Source organism: Desmodus rotundus, chromosome 9 (assembly GCF_022682495.2).
Source record: "Desmodus rotundus isolate HL8 chromosome 9, HLdesRot8A.1, whole genome shotgun sequence".
Lineage (NCBI taxonomy): Eukaryota > Metazoa > Chordata > Mammalia > Chiroptera > Phyllostomidae > Desmodus > Desmodus rotundus.
In genome coordinates, this window is record NC_071395.1 from 75,661,551 (window position 1) to 75,684,546 (window position 22,996).

The 22,996-nt window shown below is 40.6% G+C and overlaps 1 protein-coding gene across 2 annotated transcripts; it reads left to right on the forward strand.

The window, feature by feature from the left end:
• Positions 1–10,753: 10,753 nt before the first annotated feature.
• LOC128779324 (olfactory receptor 1A1) lies at positions 10,754–19,212 on the forward strand. 2 transcript variants are annotated; one of them, XR_008425223.2, is made up of 3 exons: positions 10,754–11,188; positions 15,996–17,256; positions 18,149–19,212. XR_008425223.2 is itself a non-coding variant. In XM_053912080.2 (2 exons), exon 2 carries the CDS (start codon positions 16,000–16,002, stop codon positions 16,927–16,929), a length of 930 nt encoding a protein of 309 aa, XP_053768055.1. In that variant the 5' UTR covers positions 10,754–11,188; positions 15,996–15,999; the 3' UTR covers positions 16,930–19,212. The 2 variants fall into 2 exon arrangements, 1 of the variants encoding a protein (XP_053768055.1); XM_053912080.2 differs by having other exon boundaries at positions 15,996–19,212.
• The last annotated feature ends 3,784 nt before the right edge of the window (positions 19,213–22,996 follow it).

The window sequence follows — 22,996 nt, forward strand, 5'->3', positions numbered from 1 at the left end:
GCAATGTTAGTTCATATTTGGAGACTGCAGTCACCAGTTAAAATGCACTTGGAAATCCATCCCCAATGTCTTTCCTTTCCAAGAAGCCACCTTTGTTCTTTACAGCTACTACATTCCTCTTCCCTGAAATCTTATAGCAGTGTGATGAGACATGGTATTGAGATTATCAATTTGTGCACATTATTGCTCCTTTTCTCAGAGTGGCAGACGAGGCATATTGGGATCTGTCCCAGCTTTGCTACTGACTAGCAGAGCAAAGTTGAGAATTCTGGAGCCTTGGTGTCCAGATCTCCATAATAAAAACAATAATGTCTGCCTTGTCTCTGCCATAGGTTGACTATCACAGTACTTCAGGCTTTGAAGGCTATAAATCACCATTTAAAAGTCAATTTTGGACTTTTGTGTTTAATCATCCCCACTTTGCCTGCAAACCTGAGCAAAAGGGCTGTCTTAACACATCACTCTACTTTTCCCAGGGCTGGTCATTAAAGAACATAACTATTGGTGGAGGTGGAATGAATAAATGTAATCTGATCATGATTAGATGCAATCAGCTTTGACTTTATTTCTCACCTGTCATATATACCTGGTATGGCATAAAGTCACTTAGGAGCTATTCAAAAATCATATGCATAACATTTAAACAAAGAGGACTTAACGGAGGAGAACCAAGATGGCGGCGTAGGTAGACACACTGCGCCTCCTCACACAACCAGAACTGACAGAGAATTGAACAGCAAGGGGGACCAACACCAAGGAAATAGAAAATAAACATTCATCCAGACTGGTAGGAGGGGTGGAGACGGGCACCAGGGTGGAGAGGACTCGTGTGGCTGTGACGGGACTGAGACTGGCGGAGTGTGGGACAAATGGCGCATGCAGTCTGAGCACTAGCAGACCTTGCGGCCCCACATTTGCACAGATAAACCCAGAGGGCCAGACTCAGAGTGGCGGAGAACGGGGCAGGCAGAGCATCGGGTAGCACCCTGCGGCACCACATTCGCCCACAGATAAACCGGACGAACGGCGGGGAGCAAAGCAGCCCGTGTAACCCAGGGCTCCAGCTCAGGGAAATAAAGCCTCAAACCTCTGATTGAAAACGCCCGTGGGGGTTGGGGTGGCAGCAGGAGAGACTCCCAGCCTCGCGGGAGAGGTCGTTGGAGAGACCCACAGGGGCCTAGAGTGTGCACAGGCCCACTTACTCGGGAACCAGCACCAGAGTGGCCCAGTTTGATTGTGGGTAGTGGAGTGAAAGATTGAAAGCCGGAGGAGAGTGAGGCAGGCGCCATTGCTCCCACTCGGCCCCTCCCCCACGTACAGCGTCACAGCGCTGCGACCAGCATTACCCCACCCTGGTGAACACCTAAGGCTCCGCCCCTTAAAGTAACAGACGCGCCAAGACAAAAAAAAAAAAAAAAAAAGGCCCAAATGACAGAACACTTCAAAGCTCCAGAAAAAATACAACTAAGCGAGGAAGAGATAGCCAACCTATCGGATGCACAGTTCAAAGCACTGGTTATCAATATGCTCACAGACTTGGTTGAATCTATTCGAAAAACAGATGAAAAAATGAAGCCTATGCTAACAGAAACAAAGGAAAATGTAGAGGGAACCAATAGTGATGAGAAGGAAACTGGGACTCAAATCAATGGTGTGGACCAGAAGGAAGAAGCAAACATCCAACCAGAAAAGAATGAAGAAACAAGAACTTGGAAAAATGAGGAGAGGCTTATGAACCTCCCGGACACCTTGAAACGTTCCAACATCCGAATTATAGGGGTGCCAGAAGGAGAAGAGGAAGAACAAAAAATTGAAAACTTATTTGAACAAATAATGAAGGAGAACTTCCCTAATCTGGCAAAGGAAATAGACTTCCGGGAAGTCCAGGAAGCTCAGAGATTCCCAAAGAAGCTGGACCCAAGGAGGAACACGCCAAGGCACATCATAATTACATTACCCAAGATTAAACGCAAGGACCTACATCCAAGATTACTGTATCCAGCAAAGCTATCACTTAGAATGGAAGGGAAGATAAAGTGCTTCTCAGATAAGGTCAAGTTAAAGAAGTTCATCATCACCAAGCCCTTATTATATGAAATGTTAAAGGGAGTTACCTAAGAAAAAGAAGATAAAAAATAGGAACAGTAAAAATGACAGCAAACTCACAGTTATTAACGGCCAAACATAAAAGAAAAATGAGAGCAAATTAGGCAAACAACTAGAACATGAGGGTTGTCATTAAGGGAGTGGGAGGGGGAGGGGGGGAAAGGTACAGAGAATAAGTAGCATAGATGATAGGTGGAAAATAGACAGGGGGAGGGTAAAAATAGTGTAGGAAATGTAGAAGCCAAAGAACTTATAAGTATGACCTATGGACATGAACTATAGGGGGGGAATGTGGGAGGGAGGGGGGTGGGCAATATGGAGTGGAGTGGGGGGGAAATGGGACAACTGTAATAGCATAATCAATAAATATATTTTTTAAAAAAGAGGACTTAACACAGAAAATTAGATGCATAGGTGTATTCTGAAAGCAACTGAAGGTGATAAAAGATGAATACTGATGTAACTTAACAGTTATTAACTTTGGGAAGAACTTACTTTCACTGGGACTAGGGGAACTAAAGAGAAAAGGTGGCATAACTACAACCATGGAGTTCAGAAAAGGGGAGACCACATAGTACTGTTTTTGTCACTGTTGTTGTTGATGTAGTTTCTATTCATCTTTACTTCTGGGCACAGAAATACAAATGAATCCCAGGCATCCTTATACACGCAGTCCTCCTGACACCCCTTTGTGTAATATCAACACAACGTCCATCCAATTGGGATCAGTCACTGCTGCCAATAGGAAATCTTTTATTTTCTGAATGGTGCATGGTAATTTGGTTGAGTCATACTATAATTTGGTTGCTCTTATCATAATAATGTGTGCTGAAAATATATATGTTTGAAAATAAATTTTCAAACAATTTATTTTCACCAATAAATTTTCCACAAGATTAGAAGCAAGTAAAAAAACCAAGAAAATCACTTTGTGGGAATAATGTGGATGCAATAAAAGTACGTTAAAAACAAAATCAAATCATCAGTACAGAATTCAGGATGAGAGGATGTTCAAGGGGGAGACTCAAGGTAATGGAAGTGCAGCACCATGTAGGTCGTTACTCAAGTCTTGATTTTAAGGTGGGGTAGTGGATCAATGATGTTTATAATATTTCCCATTATGGATAAATAAATAAGTAGATGTTAGATATGTAAATAGAGAGAACCCTGTTAATCTGTAAAAAAAAGAAAGAGAGAAAGGAAGAAAGAAAGAAAGAAAGAAAGAAAGAAAGAAAGAAAGAAAGAAAGAAAGAAAGAAAGAAAGAAAGAAAGAAAGAAAGAAAGAAAGAGAGAGGTCTGCACAAAACAAAGATGAGAGCTTTTCTTTAAGAAGCGGTAGGTAGGAGAGAGAGCAGTAAGGGAAGAGCAGGGATTGTGAGACGAGGAGTTTAATTAGGCATCTCAGAGCAATCTGGAGTGCAAGAGTGAAGACATAGACAAAGAATCTGGATGCAAACTAATGTGGAAATAGAAGTACTAGAATGTGGTAATTTTTAGGATAATAAAGGATGTCTTTCTTGAAATTAGTAAGAAGAGAATAATTTAAGAGAAAATAGTTCCGTTTTGGACCAATTTTAAAAGGGTCTTGTGGGATGCTCTAATGGAAGTATTCAATAAATTGTCCAAGGAAGATATGAAACTTTGCAGCAAAATCAGCAGAGTAGTCCTGTCCTGGTGGCTCAGTTGGTTGGAGTGTCATCCTACACACCAAAAAAAGGTTGTGGGTTCGATTCCTGGTCAGGGCACATACCAATGTTGTGGGTTCCATCCTCAGTCAGGGTGCATACAGGAGACAAGTGATCAATGTTTCTCACATTGATGTTTCTTTCTCTCTCTCTTTCCCTTCCTCTGTCTCTAATATAAATAAATACATCCTCAGGTGAGGATTTAAAAACTTAGCAGAGCGTAAGTCAGACTGGATTTGATACAGTTCAGAAATAGATGAAATCATGTAAAAGACTCTGATATAATGACTAAATTTCAAGAAAGGGGGTCATAGTGGAGAATGAAAATTCCAATTGGGGAAGAAAGAAACTTATACAAACTCAACTCGATGACCATGCAAATCAACCTATGAGTCTCTCTTAGTTTTCTGTCAGTAGAAGCACGTGGCCCAGGATACTTTCGGTGTATTGTCATACTACTGCTGTGTATGCACGCAAATACTAGTTTGTTTTTTAATGAAACAATAAACAGACTCATAGACGTAGAGAACAGACTGATGGCTGCCAGAGGGGAGGAGCGTGTGACAGGCTAAATGAACAAGTGACGTGACTAAGAAGTACAGATTTGTAGTTGCAGAATAGTCACGGGGACGTAAAGTACAGCATAGGGAATACAGTCAGTAATGTTGTAATAACTATGTACGGCGCCAGGTGGGTGCTGGGCATACTGGGGCCACCACTTTGTAACGTATATGAGTGTCTGTCCACTGTGCTGTACACCTGAAACTAATACAAAACAATATTGAATGTAAACTGTAATTGAGATCATTTTTTAATTAAATAAATTAAATAAATAAAAAATAAGTGCAACAATAGTCAACACAAAGGAAAAGTGCCAAGTGCCACATAGCTCAAAATGTGCCATATGGTTCCAGAGAAAGTATTTCTTTAAATGTCATATATACACATGTGCATGTGTATTTTATTCTATCATATGTATTACTGTCTTTTTAAATTTTCAGAATAGACTTGTAATAGAGATAATAATAGCCCTCTGGTACAGATGAGGAAACCAAATCCCCAAAAGATGAAGGGACTTATTCGATCTCTTTCATTAGAAAGTAGGTGAGGATTTGAGCTCAGTTTCCCTCATACCAACTGCACTCTCCTGACTTGACAGTGGGCCCATGGAAGAGACATAAAGGAAGGAGTGATGATGTCTAAGTCAGTCAGAATGTGCACACTGGTGGCAGACATGGCCAGAATTTTGAGAGGCAGAGAGGACTCTCCAGCCATGAAATAGTCAAGTTACAGGACAGAGGTGGGAAACATGGGCTCCCACAAAAAGTTATCAACTGTAAAGTGGGAAAATGAACTGATGACTTCTAGTCTCAGCTTCCATTCATCATCATCATGTGGCCCCCCCAAATGTACCCAGTCCCACCAAAGAGAGTGCCAAGGAACTTCACGAGGAGGAAATGACAGGAACAGAAATCACAGCTGGCAGACTCTGTCCCTGTCTCTGGTTTCCCAGGAGGTCATGGAAATGGTTAAGGGATGTGTCACTGGGCCATGGGCTTTGGCAGAAACCAAAGTAGAAGAAACAGGATTTTTTCTCTAAAACCATGCTTTCCCTATCCTGAAAAGAAGGCGAAAACCAGGTGTCCTCTGAGGACAGTTGCTCAAATTATAGACAGAAAAGAAAAACTTTCAAAATAATTTATAAAGCAATTATACTGTTGATTTTAAGGCTTGATAAATATTTCACAGAAATAAAACCACAAAGGAGTCTCACTTGTGAGTATTGATGTAAAAATTCCCAGAAAAATTTAAGCGGGCACCAGTAAAACATTAAAAGGGCACTCTACCTTCACCACATGGGGATTGTTACAAGAATGCATGGCTGGTTAAATATTAGGGAAAATACTGTTCTATTTTGCCAAGTGCTTTTTCTGCATACGTGGAGATGACCACATGAATTTTCTTTCATTCTATTCATGTGGTGTATGACTCTTATTGATTTGTATATGTTGAACCCCTGCTCTTTTGGGTTTCATTTCCATGAAGTTTTTTTTTCATCCCTTCACTGTGAGCTGATGTATGTCCTTAAGGTTGAAGTCAGTCTCTTGTAGGGAGCATATTGTTGGGTCTTGGTTTATTTTTTACCCATTCAGCCACTCTGTCTTTGTAATTATTATTACATTAGAGTTGGCATGGAACATTATATTAGCTTCAGGTGTACAACATAGTGATCCTACATTTATACACCTTACAATGTGATCACCCTGATATGTCAGTGACCATCTGTCAGCAAACACAGGTGTTAAATACAATAGAATTGACTAGCTTATGCTGTTTTCACAAGAGCATTTAATTCATTGTATGTAAAGTAATGGATAGGTAAGGATTATACTCATTTAGTTCTTTTCTTTTCTTTTTTTTTTTTTTTTTTGGATGTTCAGTAGTTCCTTTGCTCTTTTCTTTCATTTTTACTGTCTTCCTTTGTGATTTGATGGTTATTTTTGCAGAGGTATGCTTTGATTCCGTTATTTTTCTCTTCTGTGTTTTGAGTTTGCTTTGCAGTTGTCATGAAGCTTACATAAGTTTTATAGTTATTACAGTTTAGTTTAAGCTAATAGCTTAACTTTGATTGCATACAAAAACACTACACTTTGTCCCCCACCCAGCAATTGAGAGTTTATGTCACAATTACCATGTCTTTATGTCATTCATTCAGTAACAAATTACTGTAGCTATACTCATTTTAATACCTTTGTCTTTTAAACATTATACTAGAATTAAAATGTTTCACACACACAGCTATTAACAAAATTAGAGTGTTCTGAATTTGTCCCTATACCTATCTTCACCAGGTTTATACTTTCACGTTTTCATGTTACAAATTTTTTTAATATATTTATTGATTATGCTATTACAGTTGTCCCATACCCCTCCTCACTTCACTCCGTCCTGTCCACCCCATCCCTCCCACATTCCCTCCCTATAGTTCATGTCCATGGGTCATACTTATAAGTTCTTTGGCTTCTACATTTCCTACACTATTCTTACCCTCCCCCTGTCTATTTTCCACCTATCATTTATGCTACTTATTCTCTGTACCTCTCCCCCCACTCTCCCCCTCCTGCACCCCTATTGATAACCCTCCATGTGATCTCCATTTCTGTGGTTCTGTTTCTGTTCTAGTTGTTTGCTTAGTTTGCTTTTGTTTTTGTTTTAGGTGTGGTTGTTAATAACTGAGTTTGCTGTCATTCTTACTGTTCATATTTTTTATCTTCTTTTTCTTAGATAAGTCCCTTTAACATTTCATATAATAAGGGCTTGGTGATGATGAACTCCTTTAACTTGACCTTATCTGAGAAGCACTTTATCTGCCCTTCCATTCTAAATGATAGCTTTGCTGGATGCAGTAATCTTGGATGTAGGTCCTTGCCTTTCATGACTTCAAATACTTCTTGCCAGTCCTTTCTCACCTGTAAGGTCTCTTTGGAGAAATCAGCTGACAGTCTTATGGGAACTCCTTTGTAGGTAACCGTGTCCTTATTTCTTGCTGCTTCTAAGATTCTCTCCTTCTCTTTCATCTTGGCTAATGTAATTATGATGTGCCTTGGTGTGTTCCTCCTTGGGTCCAGCTTCTTTGGGACTCTCCGAGCTTCCTGGACTTCCTGGAAGTCCCTTTCCTTTGCCAGATTGGGGAAGTTCTCCTTCATTATTTGTTCAAATAAGTTTTCAATTTTTTGTTCTTCCTCTTCTCCTTCTGGCACCCCTACAATTCGGATGTTGGAACATTTCAAGATGTCCTGGAGGTTCCTAAGCCTCTCCTCATTTTTCTGAATTCTTGTTTCTTCATTCTTTTCTGGTTGGATGTTTCTTTCTTCCTTCTGGTCCATACCATTGATTTGAGTCCCAGTTTCCTTCACATCACTATTGGTTCCCTGTATATTTTCCTTTGTTTCTCTTACCATAGCCTTCATTTTTTCATCTAGTTTTCGACCAAATTCAACCAATTCCGTGAGCATCCTTATTACCAGTGTTTTGAACTGTGCATCTGCTAGGTTGACTATCTGTTTGCTGCATAGTTGAATTATTTCTGGAGCTTTGAAGTGTTCTGTTATTTGGGCCATTTTGTTTGTTTGTTTGTCTTGGCGCATCTGTTCCGTAAAGGGGCGGAGCTTTAGGTGTTCCCCGGGGTGGGTAATGTGGTCACTGCACTGTGATGCTGTATGTGGGGGAGGGGCCGAGAGAGAGCAAGGGCGCTTGCTCCACTCTCCAGTGGATTTTAGTCACTCCCTCCACTACCCACAATCAAATTGGGCCCCTCTGGTGCTGGTTCCCGAGTGGGTGGGCTTGTTCATGCTCTAGGCCCCTGTGGGTCTCTCCAACGACCTCTCCTGTGAGGCTGGGAGGTGCTCCTGCTGCCACCCCAACCCCATGGGTGTTTTCAATCACAGGTATGAGGCTTTATTTCCTGGCACTGGAGCCCTGGGTGGCGTGGTCTGCTTCGCTCCCCGCCGTTAGTCCTGGTTTATCTATGTGTGAATGTGGGGCTGCGGGCTGCTACCTGCCACACTGCCTGCCCCATTCTCTGCCACTCTGAGTCCGGTCCTCTCAGTTTCTCTGTGCGCGAATGTAGGGCTGCAGGGTCTGCTAGTGGTCAGACTGCCTGCCCTGTTTGTCCCACACTCCACCAGTCTCAGTCCCGCCATGGCAACGCAAGTCCTCTCTGCTTGGCTGCCCCGCCTCCGCCCCTCCTACCGGTCTGGATGAATGTTTCTTTTTAATCTCCTTGGTGTTGGATTTCCTAGCGATTCAATTTTCTGTCAGTTCTGGTTGTGCGAGGAGGCGCAGTGTGTCTACCTACGCCTCCATCTTGGTTCTCTCATGTTACAAATTAACATCCTTTGTTTCAGCTTGAAGAACTCCCTGTAGCATCTGTTAAATGTCTAGTGAACTTTTCATTTCAGTCTTAGTATTCTTGAGCTCCATTATTTGCTTCATTCTTTTTTATGGTTTCTATGTCTGTTGAACTTGTTCTGTTCATATATTTTGTGTTCCTGATTTTGTGGTTTTTTATCTATTTTCTATTGTAGCTTGCTGGGTGTCTTGAAATAATTATTTTGAATTCTTTATCAGGCAATGCCTAGATCTACATTTCTCTGGGGTCAGTCACTTGAAAATTATCGCATTCCTTTTGTGGCAACATGCTTCCTTCATTTTTGTGTTCTTGAATTTTTGAGTTGCTGTCTTCACATTTGAAAAAGGAGTCACTTTCTCCAGTTTTTACTGACAGGCTTTGAGAGAGGAATACATTCATCAATCAGTCCACTAGCAACTCAAAAGCTCTCTTGGACCTTTTCTATGGACATACCCACTCCATGATTCTTGTTCCCTGTGGGGAGTGACTTCTTAAGATTGCATGCTTTATCTCAATCCTGCAAAGTCAAAGCAGATACTGACAGTCTCCACTTTGTTTTACCCATGCAATGCCCTAAAATGTGTGCTTTCTCCCAAACTTGCAAAGTTGGGCAGGCTTTCTGCACACGCTCACAAGCCATTTGCAAGGGTTCAGACTCACCTTTCACAGGGTGGCATGCAGGGAGTTGGCCACTGGAAAGTGGATGAGTTCTGGGGGTGCCTATGGATCAGTTGCGGGGATCTGTAGATGAGGTGTCCCAAGACATTCATGGGCTAAACATGTCAGGAAGAATCCTGACACTTAACCCTACTACAAAGGCTTCAGTGAAGGCTCAATTATGACCAGGAGCAAAATTGTACCACAGACATTGTATCCCATGGGGTAGTTCCAGTTTGTACTGAACAGCAGAGGAGAGGGTCCCACATTCCAGCAAAGAGGCTAGAATGGGTCAGCCAGCAGCTTGAACCCTGGAGACACACTACCTCAGAAACCCTCTTGGACCCACTCGTTTGCTGATGGGCACTTCGGTTGCTTCCAGTACTTGGCTATTGTAAATTGTGCTCCTATGAACATTGGGGTGCACAGGTTCTTTTGGATTGGTGTTTCAGGGTTCTTAGGGTATAATCCCAGCAGCGGAAGTGCTGGGTCAAAGGGCAGTTCCATTTTTAGTTTTCTGAGGAAAGTCCATACTGTTTTCCACAGTGGCCTCACCAGTCTGCATTCCCACCAACAGTGCACTAGGGTTCCCTTTTCTCCGCATCCTCTCCAACATTTGTTTGTGGATTTGTTTATGTTGGCCACTCTGACTGGTGTGAGATGGTACCTCATTGTGGTTTTAATTTGCATCTCCCTGATGGCTAGTGATGCTGAGCATCTTTTCATATGTCTTTGGGCCCTCTGTATGTATTCCTTGGAGAAGTGTCAGTTCAAGTCCTTTGCCCCACAATGGAATTCTACGCAGCAGAGAGAAAGAAGGAGTTTATTCCCTTTGCAACAGCATGGATGGAACTGGAGAGCATTATGCTAAGTGAAATAAGCCAGGCGGTGAGGGACAAATACCATATGATATCACCTTTAACTGGAACATAAGCAATAGAAGAAAAAAGCAAACAAAATATAACCAGAGACATTGAAGTTAAGAACAATCTAACAATAGCCAGGGGGGAGTGGGGAGGGGACAGTGGGAAGAGGGGATTACAGGAACTACTATAAAGGACACATGGACAAAATCAAGGGAGAGGGTGGAGGTGGGGGAGGGAGGTGGGTTCATCTGGGGTGGGTGGAGGGATGGGGAGAAGAGGCATACAACTCTAATTGAATAACAATAAAAATTTAAAAAAAAAGAAACCCTCTTGCCATACTTCCTTCTAGAAGACAACTCTGGAAACTATTACTCTTGAGAACCACTGTGTGCCCCCTGGGACAGCTATAGGTGTGAGTAATGAGTTTCAACAATTACTCCATGGCCAGTGGAAAGACTTGTGGGAGTCACAGTTCAGGAGGCTTTATAACCTGGTGAACAATTCCAAATTTCCTCTATGCTGTGACCACCCCGGTTCCTTGAGGAGGAAACTGGAATCCACACGGGCAGGCTTTGTCCAGGACAGCTCTTCCACCCCTTGTGCTCCACCCCAACTGTGGGGTTGGGAAACGTGGGGTTCCTCTTTCCAAACCATCATAATCTTATCTCCTTTGCCATAGGATCAAAGGACCCATGCTACAAGCCTGCTACTGGAATCTTCTCCAGCATGCCTGCCACCCAAGAGGAATGCTACCAGGTGCTAGACAGCTGGCTGTAAACTTCCCATTTGGAGAAGAGAAGTAGAGGCAGGATCAGGACTGTTTCTGACACCATCTGAGCTGACTCCCCCAGCAGGGGCTCTGGGACCTGAAGAACAAAGTCTCTAAGACAATGACATCAAGGGACAGGTAGCCGGCAACTACATATACATTATCTCCTTTAACCCTCACAAACCCCGAAGAGGTAAGTAGAATTACTTTGAGTTATTTTGTCATTTTAACAGATGAAAGAAATGGTGAACTGAATTGCCTAAGGCCACACCAAGAAGGACTGGCAACACTAGGACTCAGACCTTGGTTCCAGAACCCAAGGTCTCCAGATTGCACAGACAAAACCGAGAGAGAAGAGGGGTGGGGTGTGGACAGAGAGAGAGAGAGACCTCCCCTTCTGACAATGGACAGTGGTTATTTTGAGACCCTTATGCATAAGAACAGATTGAGGAAGGGGTAGTTTTGATCTGGTGATCTCAGTCCTGAGCTCTCCACCTCCTGTAGAAATGGTGTGTGTGTGTGCATGTGTGCTTGTGGGTGTGCACTAGTATAAGCCTGTTGGTCTTAGAGAGGAGCTGCAAACCCACCTGCTCCTCCCACTCCCACATTCAACAGTACACGCTAACAGGACCCTTCAGAAAATTATCTTTATCTTGTTATCAAAGCACTGATGGGTCAAAGCACTCGGATGACATTTCTTTGATTTTGTCTGTTTCCCACGGTGTCAAGGGGAAGTATTTGGCCTCTGTGTCCCTGAAAAATCGTCCTGGACCCTGTCACACTCAGAGCAGAAACACTTTCCAGGAGGAAGGATTTCAGTGGCTCACCATTGCCTGGAACTCTGGTTAATTCCAGTTAATTCCAGTTAATTTTCTCCTCAATGTTGCAACAGAAGTCGTCTCTCCCGTGATCACACCTTAGCCCCTAGCACTGTGGATTGTGAAGTCCTTGTGCCCAGAAACTTCTCTGTTCTGGTTCCCCGTGTTTTCACTTCTCACATGGATTACACCAACCACTTCTCACTGGGTGCAGCTTATTCTTACATTTATTAACTCTTTTTAAAATCAACTTGTGGTTGTCCTTGCACCAGATCATCTACCAAATGTTGCTTTATTCATCAGTCATTTCATACATCCAAATACTTATGTTTGCATTAAATAAAAAGTTGCTTATTTCTGTCACCAAAACATGGGTAGTTGAATTTATACCTGCTATACTAATTGTTAGTATGTTAGGAATCAAGCTCAAACTAAAAATTTTGCAAAACAACCACAAACTTCTTTTCCAGGCTTATTTCCCGTTTTGTGTGTTTTCTCCACTATTCCTTATTAAATTTTGTTTTAATTTAACATCTTTTCTTTCATTTAGCAGCCATGCCCTTTTCCTCTCCTATGACTTGTCTATTCTAACTTTTCCCCATTATTTCCTGCTGCATTTTTGGCCCTCTTCTTATCAGTGTGTGAGATTCCTGTGTATTCTGAATACTAGTACTTAATTGATTACCTGAGTAGCAAGCACTTCTTTCCAGCCTTTGATTTGTCTTTCCCCTGCCTTTACAGTGTCTTTCTCATACAAATGTTTTGAATTTAAAATATTCAAAATGTAAGACATTTTTCTTATATTTTGTGTGCTTTATGCTGGTTTAAGTAATTAATTGCTTTCCTGATATCATAAACATATTTTCCTCTAAAATTTTTTCAGTGTTGTGGAGATATAATTGACAAATAACATTGTATATGTTTAAGGAGTACAATGTGTTGATTTGATATGTTTATGGTATGCTCCTCTAAATTGTTTGAAGCTTTGCTTTTCACAATTATCCTTTAGGGATTATTTCTCATACATGGGTATCCCATTGTCCCAACACTGTTTACTATGGTCACTCCATCCTTTCCCTGCTCATTTCTAACCATCCCCTGTCATATACCCTCAGCTGATAAATGCTTGATCTGTGTCTGAACATTTTAGTCTGTGAATAGGTATATTCTTCATTTCTGACATCCGTACTACTCTGCTGTTTGAATTACCTTAGTAAATCATAATGAGACCATTTCTTTCTCCTTGTTCTCTATCTTCACATTGTTTTAGCTTGTTATGTTTCCTCATTCTTTGCATGCTAAATTCCAGGTTTAAAAGAAACCTATTGATTGGGATTACATCAAATTCATAGATTATTTGGAGGAGACTGACAATTTTACCACCCTGAGTCTCACCATTAACATTGCTTACCTCTTCATTGTTTTAGGTATTCTTTTTTTGTCCTTCAGAACAGCTTTATAATTTTTGAAACCAGCTGGACCTCTTTTGTTAGAATTATTTCTAGATTCCTCAATATTTTCTATTGCCATTGTGAATGAGGAGTTTTTTTAAACATTGTATTTTCTAATTTGTTATTATTTAAGTATAAGAACAGTGTTGACTGTTTGAAATATTGATCAGTATCAGAGAAACTTTCTGATAGTTCTAGAGATTCCCTTGTGAATTCATGATTGATTTAGATTTTCTTGGACTTTCTTTGTAGACAGTCGCATTATTCTCTTGTTCTTTCCTTTCCAATTCTAACATACCAAAAAATTCTAGTGTTATTTCATAAAGAGAGCAAGACTTCACCTGTTTTACACAGAAGACTCAAATTAGCTCTCTACTTCATACAGGTCTGGGGCCACATCTCTTGAACCAAAGGGAAGTTACAAACCAGACCCCTGTCTGTAGGGCCTTGTTCATAGTTGGAAATCTCAAGGGTCCACAGCATCACCATCTCTGTCTTACAATTGTCTTCCCACTTCTTACTTTTAGGTTTCGCTATATGTATTTTATTATTTTTAAAGTGTATCTAGAATTTCTATGTGTTTAAATTGGAACAGGATCAGCTTAGTCTGCTATATTGCCAAGAATCACACCTCTAAAATAGTACACTTCCACACCAAATGAACTAAGCATAATGTCCAAGCCATTTTGGTTTATTGAACGTTCTCAACCCTAAGATACTATGATTCTGTGCAAGGATAAGGAAAGGCACTTTAAGAAAGAAGTCTAAATACTTTTAGCTTCAGAGACAGGAAAGGATATCATATTTGGAGAAAAATAATTAGATCTGTATCCCCTGTGCTTGGCAAATAATTCACACAAGCACTATAGGATATACTGAGAAACCGTGACTGAATCAATTACATATTGAATTATTTATTGAGTAGAATTGTCTTTGGAAAAATTAGTGAATTATTCAGGATACCTTAAAAAAAGGATAACAATGAATGCAGGATAGTAAATACTGCAGTATAAATAGATCTGAAAATGTGTGATATTTTAAACAGAATAAAATTTATGTCTCTCCTATGTAACAGTGCCAGCAGGTATCCTTGGTGTTGGGTGGCTCTGCTGGATGTGGAGATCTAGGGGCACCAGCTCATTTCACCATGTGACTCCACTACCCTGTTCAGCCTCTGGGCCAGTTCTGTCTAGCTCACAGGAAGCCCAGAAATAAAACACATGAACGAAACTGGTAGGCTACAACGTAGGCACATGACCACACCTCAGTGCAAGGAAGCCTGGGAAATCTAGTCCGATTATACATCCAGAGAGAAGAGAACAAAGTGGGTTTGGATGAGTAGCTAGTACTTTTGGACATTATTAGTATGCCTCAGAGTACAAGTGGACCAAAAGGGCAGAATCTATAGTCAAGAAGTTAAGGAAACATTACAATATTTCAGGTACAAAATGGTGATTATCTAAGCTGAAGCTCTGAGACAATAGGTAGAAAAGTTAACTTATGTAAGAATTCTTTTAAATGAAGAATCAACAAGGTCAGATGTTCAAGTGAAGATTAAACTGGGTGTGTGTGCCTGTGAGCATCCCACATGTGGGAAACCAAAGCAATAAACCTTGACTTAACTCTAGAAATATTGAGTGGAAACTTATTTGTTCATAAAATGAAATATGTTTCACAACAAACTGCATGGGGGTGATTAAAATAAACAAAGTATGGTTGCACTCCTTAAAAAAAAGAACTTGCAAACTGCTTAGGTTGGATGTGCAAAGTAGGGGCTCTGGACAGACTTGTTGACAGGGTGGCTGAACATAGAAATACAGAAAATACAGAATCGAGTCTACAGATACAGACCTGAGATTTACTCTGCAGTCCTGGAAGTGGCTATTGAGTTGGATGAGCCCCCAAAAGAAATAATAAAGAAAGAAAAGAGAACACCGAAGACAAAAGTTTTGCAGTGCTCTATATTAGACAGTTCCAAAGAGGTAAAACTTATCAAGGAGGAGGTGAAAGTCTTATTTGAAAATGGGAATCATAGGGAGGAAATTCACTAGGCTTGTTTTTGCTAAGACTTCAGCCCAATGGTCTTTGTGATTTATAGTCTTTCAGTGTCAGTGTAGATACCTGTTACTTCCTGGGCTGTGGAAACACTATGACTTTGGTCATTGGAACAATTCTTAATTTCCAAGCTGGTCCTTGTACTAACACACCTTTTACACTGAGGTATTTTGTCAAAAATTCGAAAATGCTATCATTTCCAAATAATGTGTAATAAAATTAGCACTTGATTCTGGCTTTTCCACTAAGTTGTAAGGTCCCTGAGAACACAGACTATGCCTTACAGGTTGAATAAAAAGATAAATAAAATGCATTTTTCACATAGATTTTATTTTTCCATGAGCCTAACAAAGTCCTGTGCATGCAATATGAAAATGAAGTGCTTGTTAATTGATTAAATCCCAGGTGTTTGTGTGATGGTACTGGATTGGGGGAAGACAGGCACTTCTGACTCAAAGATTATTTGTGTCTTAGACATGAGTGTCCAGGGCTAACTGTGAATTAGACCCACTGATCAACAAGGATACTTCCCCAAAGTGTTGGCTCTCTCCAGACGTAGTAAACTCACCTGTAGAGATGACTTGTCATATAAGCCAAAACTGGTGGATAAAGAAAACCATGACACACAGTAAAATCACTAGTAACTCTGGATTCCTCTCCCCTTTCTAAATAAAAGAGCCATGAGAGAAGACAACAGGTCCTCTGTCCTGGAGTTTATCCTCCTGGGAGTCAGCAGGCAGCAGGAACAGGAAGATTTCTTCTTCATCCTCTTCCTCTTCATTTACCCCATCACACTGATTGGAAACCTGCTCATCATCTTGGCCATTCACTGTGACATTCGCCTTCACAACCCCATGTATTTTCTCCTTGCTAACCTCTCCTTGGTTGACATCTTCTTTTCTTCTGTAACCATCCCTAAGATGCTAGCCAACCACCTCATGGGGACCAAAGCCATCTCCTTTGGGGGCTGTCTAACACAGATGTATTTCATGATTGCCTTGGGTAACACAGATAGCTATATCCTGGCTGCAATGGCATATGACCGCGCAGTGGCCATCGGCCGCCCACTTCATTACACAACAATTATGAGCCCACGAACTTGTGTCCTGCTAGTTGCTGGGTCTTGGGTGGTTGGAAACATCAATGCCCTCCCCCACACTCTGCTCACAGCTAGTCTGTCCTTCTGCGGCAACCAGGAAGTGGCCAATTTCTACTGTGACATTACCCCTTTGCTCAAGCTGTCCTGTTCTGACACCCACTTTAATGTGAAGATGATGTACCTCGGGGTTGCCGTTTTCTCTGTGCCACTGCTGTGCATCATCATCTCCTATGTTCGGGCCTTCTCCACAGTCTTCTGTGTCCCATCCACCAAGGGTGTGCTCAGAGCCTTCTCTACCTGTGGCTCCCACCTCACAGTTGTTTCTTTGTATTATGGGACAGTCATGGGCACGTACTTCCGCCCTCTGACCAGGTACAGCCTAAACGATGCTGTGATAACTGTGATGTACATCGCAGTGACCCCAATGTTAAATCCTTTCATCTATAGTCTTAGAAATCAGGACATGAAGGCTGCCCTGGGCAAACTCTTCAGCAAGAGAATCTCCGTGTAAGCATCGGGAGTTCATACATTGGAGACAGCAGACACCATTTTAATGCACTTGGGAAGCCGTTCCCCTAATGTCCTCCCCTTTCAAGAACTCACATCTGCTCTTTCCACCTAAAAATTACTTCTCTCAGGTATTGGTAACAGCTTGTGATTAGTCTTATTGAAATTGTCACTTTGTCCACGTTGTTGTCCTTCAGCAGAGTGGCAGCGCAGGATATGGGTTCATGTCTCAGCTCTTGTACTGACTCTCAGAAGAAGTGGAAAAGGTCTGAAGCTCCACTTCCACATCCACATTTATGAAAATAATCTCTGCCCGCCACTGTCACAGGATGTGAGTAAAAGACTTTGTTATTTGAAGGATATAAATCACTAATCAAATGTCCATTTTCATCAAAGTATGACGGTTAATCATCTCCACTAGGCTTATCATCTTCTGAGGGCAGGTCTTAACACATCACTGTACCTTTCATAATTTTGGTCATATGAAGTGTATCCAATAACTCCTGCTGGAAAGTGGGATGAACAAATGAAAATATCAGTCTCTGAAATGTAATGTGATAATGATCAGATAGAATCATACCAGACATTATTTACCCATCCATAAAATCTCTAAATAAGCTGACCTAGGGAGATACTTTTCTTCATGCTCTATTGTGGATTAAACTAGACTGTTTCTAAAGAGCATAATACTTTCCCTAAAATCTTACTAAAATGGTACTCATCAATAGTTATAGCATTTTAAAGTAATAATTATTCTCATGCAATTAATATAATAAAGTGCTGATTTGATTAATTATAAAATGAAATAGAGCTACAATGTCAAAAATTCAGGTGTCAAATAATAAGTGAAGAAAAGGGGAAGTATTAAAAGTGATGTGACCATGTTTCCTCAGATTGGCCCAGGCATAGTGAGGCTTTTCTGCTGGGTGACTGGCACTGACTATGTAGGTGATAGTCCCCAAAACAGAGGTGGTTAACCCAGTAGGTCAGTAAATACCCACTGAGGAACTCCACTAACTATGATTTGACTCTGTTCATGAGAAAATTATAAAACTTTTTAAAATGTTAATAAAATATAAATGATTACCCTTAAACATCATTCTCTCAAAGAGAATAACACTTTGAAGAGATGCATTGAATGTATCTTAGAAGAGTGTGCAAGTTGTTTTATTATCTAGTATTTTTAACTACCAGTAAAAACATAAAATTATTATCTTCTACAGATAACTCACATTGCCAAGAATTTTCCATGAATATTAAATATGATGTTATTCACCTTTTAATGCTCTGAGACTCTAAAATACCAAGGATGAGAACTATCCCAATTTTCTTCTTTTCAACCAAAAAGGATTTGATTGCAACTGCATATGAATCTGTGGTGAATGCATGACCAAAGCATGGAAGGAAGTTCCAAAGTTGGCTATTGAAAATGTTACATAAATGTGTGGTCTGTCTCTCCCCATGAGAATGTGAAGACTGCAGATCTGTTTTGTTCTGCTGTAGCTTCAGCACTTGGGGCTAACATATGAGGGTGGACCCCAAAAATGGAATTTATCTAGATGGTTTTTTCCACTACTCAGAACATTCTTGAACTCGTTGGTTCTGATGCTTTCTAGTGCTTCTGCCATGTGTTTCTCTCATTGCTTACACAGCAGCAAAGTATATTTCCTTGAGGACATTTTCTTCCAGGGAAACAAACAAAAAATGTTGCTCAGGGAGAGATCAGGTGTATAGGAAGGGTGAGGCACAGGGGTCATGACATTTGGGGGTTTGTGTCAAAATCCTGCAGTGTGGTATGGGCAGCTGCACTTGTAAATCACCCATAAGGAAATGGACAAACGTGGTGAAGGACTCTTCAAAAAAACACACTGGGGCCGAACACAGTTTCTCGCAACTGCTACACTGACACAGATGGGTTCCTAGAACACTCACCTAGTGGGGGAAGCCTGTACTACAAAGGGCCCACCCTCCAGAAGATAATTCCGCATTTTGGGGGGTCTCCCCTCATATAGTAACTATTTCATGCATTTGTATTAAATTAATAAATGAATCCTGCAATATTATGTTTAAATATGAATGCAACAAAGCTAGTTTCCTATTGTGGTTAAACTCAAAAGAGCCAAATAGTTTGAGATATTTCAAATATTTTCCGTAGTAAAACATTAAGTGCCAAGAGGATGCTATAAAAGAAAAACTGAGTGTGTAAATTCTTAGAACTTCATACCAGCAAACTGCTTTGTCAATCTGACGTTATAGCTCTGTTTTAATTTCAACACAGGAAGTTGACCTCCCCTACTGTATTGCTTACAGTAATTGTAAGAATCTATATGTATGTTTATACCTTTAAATGAAAATAAAAATCATTGCTCTTATATGTAAAGTCATTGTCTCAACCCTGTCCCTTTGTTTCTGTCAAACATGCTGTCCTGGAGTAATTTTGACAGTATCATTTAAATTACTTCCTGTACCATAAGCAATAGAAGAAAAAAGCAAACAAAATATAACCAGAGACATTGAAGTTAAGAACAATCTAACAATAGCCAGGGCGGGGGTGGGGGGTGGGGGCGGGGATAGTGGGAAGAGGGTATTACAGGAACTACTATAAAGGACACATGGACAAAACCAAGGGGGAGGGTGGAGAGGGGGGAGGGAGGTGGGTTCACCTGGGGTGGGGTAGAGGGATGGGGAGAAAAGGCATACAACTGTAATTGCATAACAATAAAAAAATAAATAAATAAATAAATAAATTACTTCCTGTACCAATGACCAGAGGTTGACCAAGTCTGGAAAAGATTAAATAGCCAATAGGTCTGTTTGGGTCAGTGAAGGTCCATTCAAGAAACAGAAGTCACATCTGGTATGTTTAAAACAAGAAGATACAAAACAGGGAAGTAGATACATAGATGTGTCCTGAAAGAGACTAAAGGATGGAAAAGATGGATACCAAGGCAACCCAGAATTAACTAACTGCAGAGAGGAGGTACCTCCCCTGATTACAAAAGGGAAAGGTGGTGGTACCAGAATCTAGGAGCTCAGAAGAGGAATGACCACCTATCTGATGCTCTGAGGGGAGCTGCTGGACAGCTGCCACTTGGGCTTCTCCTGCTGAGGTGACCCAAACTTTTATTCCTGAGGTGGGACCTGAGTCCCCAATAGTGCTTCTCCTTTCGGGAGCGGGTGCTGTGGTTGCCATCAACCACTGCTGTTGGGGAAGGGATACAAAAGTCATCCCAGATATAACATTAGACATGGGCCCTCTTGCCCCTACACTGGGTCTCAGCCACGTGATATCCTTGGTAATTGGGTGAGTGCTCCAGCCAGAGGAGAAATCTCTTTTCCTGAATGGCCCACAGAGACATGTGGCAATTTGACTGAATCTTAGCAACATAATAGTGGTATTTTAAAATGTAAATCCCACAAGATTGTTATGGATACCCTTTTATAAGGTTAGAAACAGCTAAAGTAACCAAGAAAACAAATTTTCTTAGAATAGTTATAAATGAAAAAATGCATGAAGAGCAAAGTCAAGGCAAGAAGAGCATAGGATTCAGAATAAAAAGAAATTCAAGCAGGGCAAGTTAGGACAGTGCAGCTAAGGAAAAAGTGTAGTTAGATGTAAGTTATTACTAAAAACTAAACTAAACCTAATGGGCTGCATGGTGTGTTTAGGGCAGGGGTCCCCACCAGCTAGGCCGTGGACCAATAACAGTCCGGGCCTGTTAGGAATTGGGCCAACAGGAGGAAGTCAGCTTGAATGTAATGTGTTTGAATCATCCCAAAACCATCCTCCCATCCCAGTTGGTGGAAAACTTGTCTCCCTTGAAAATGGTCCCTGGTGAAAAAAGTTTGGGGACCACTGGTCTAAAGGCATTTATGATATTATTCAGATGGATAATAGGAAGATGGATGATAGATGATGATAGATAGATGATAGATAGATATAGATAGGTAGGTAGGTAGATAGATAGATAGATGATTGATAGATAGATAGACAGACAGACAGACAGATAGATAGATAGATAGATAGATAGATAGATAGATGATAGTTGATAAAAGCTCTCTGCATGGAACAATGACAACACTTTGTCTTGAAGTAAGACTGGATAGAGAGAGAGAAGTAAGGGAGAAGGAAGGGGTAGTGAGAGCAGGAGTTTAATTGGGCAGCTGTAAAGAACTAAAGAGCTCCAAAGAGTTTACAGCAATCTAAACAAACAGTGAACATACAGATAAAGGGTCTAGAGGCCAAGGGAATGTGAAAAGAGAAACAATAGAATGTGGGCTTTCTCCACACTCATTTTTCCCTTGTGTGAGCTGGATGGAACTGGCCTGGAGGCCGAACGGGGTGCCGGAGCCCTGTGGTGAAAGGATCCACCCCCACACAGGGTCCCCACAGACACTGTTACATAGTTGATTAGGCATAAGCTTTTATTCTGTTAAATCTCTTATACATTTTGAAATCTATTTAGTACTATAGTATTTGTTATCTTATACTGCACTATTTATTATCCTTTTTCCAGGGTATTGAATAGACTTCCTTCAGGGAAGTTACTGAGCTATTGGGTGGTTATGGATGAGGGAGAGGTAAGAGTGTCAAGGGTGATACCTGAAGTCCAGAGCAATTTTACTGATTACTCTGGAAGACCATCATTTTCCCCTTAATTTTAATATTTTTAAAAACTCATTATTATACCAATATAATATTTCAAACATATAAAAATAAATACAATAAACCTTCTTTCTTATTTGTATTTTATATTTCATGTGCATATATTTTAACATTCATCTTTTATATCATGTAATTGATGTATTACAGTTCAATTGCATGCCCACTCTAAATTACTATAACAATACACTCTGCTGTGCTCTTCAGCTAATCCATAAAGGAGACAAACATATAGCTTGATATCAATTCTAGATTGTTCAAGTGTCTTAGTTCCCCCACTAGAATCCTCATTCTGAATCAAAATTCAGTCCTTCTAGAAGAGTCTCAGGTTTCAGGCTCATAATTCTACATGATTTCATCTATTTCCATAACTTTGCCTATCAACTCCTCTCTCAGATCCATGCTCTGTTCATGTTACTCCAACAGTTCACATCTCTCATTCTTCTATTTACTTGGATATCTCCTTTAAAACATGGCCAAGAGGAACTAGCTTTTCTTTTTTTTTCTTTTTTTCTTTTTTAATTTATTTATTTATTTTTATTCTGTTACAATTGTCTGCATTTTCTCCCCATTCCCCCACCCCAGCGAGTCCCACCTCCCTCCCCCACCTCTACCCTCCCCCTTGATTTTGTCCTTGTGTCCTTTATAGTAGCTCCTATAGACCCCTCTCCCCACTATCCCCTTCCCACTGTGGCTATTGTTACAATGTTCTTAATTTCAACGTCTCTGGTTATATTTTGTTTGCTTTTTTCTTTTGTTGATTATGTTCCAGTTAAAGGTGAGATCATATGGTATTTGTCCCTCACCGCCTGGCTTATTTCACTTAGCATAATGCTCTCCAGTTCCATCCATGCCATTGCAAAGGGTATAAGCTCCTTCTTTCTCTCTGCTGCATAGAATTTCATTGTGTAAATGTACCATGGTTTTTTCATCCACTCATTTGCTGATAGGCACTTAGGTTGCTTCCAGTACTTGGCTATTGTAAATTGTGCTGCTATGAACATTGGGGTGCATAGGTTCTTTTGGATTGGTGTTTCAGGATTCTTAAGGTATAATCCCAGCAGCAGAATTGCATCATTTTCATTAAAAGCTCAAACTTATTTTTCTTTTAGCAGCTCAACTTCAAAACCTAGAAGACATCACCTTACCATTTTAAACCCTTTCTCTGGTAATTTTAATATCTGGGTCACTTTATGGTTGGTCTCCATTAAATGTCTTTTGTCTTACATAATAATTAAAATGGCAAAATTCCAAGAAAAGAGAGAATCTTAAAGGCAGCAAAGGAGAAACAAGAAGTAACATACAAGGGAGCACCAACAAGGCCAGCAGCTGACTTCTCAAGGGAAATACTCCAAGCCAGAAGGGATTGGCAAGAAATATTCCAAGTAATGGAAAATAAAGGCCTGCA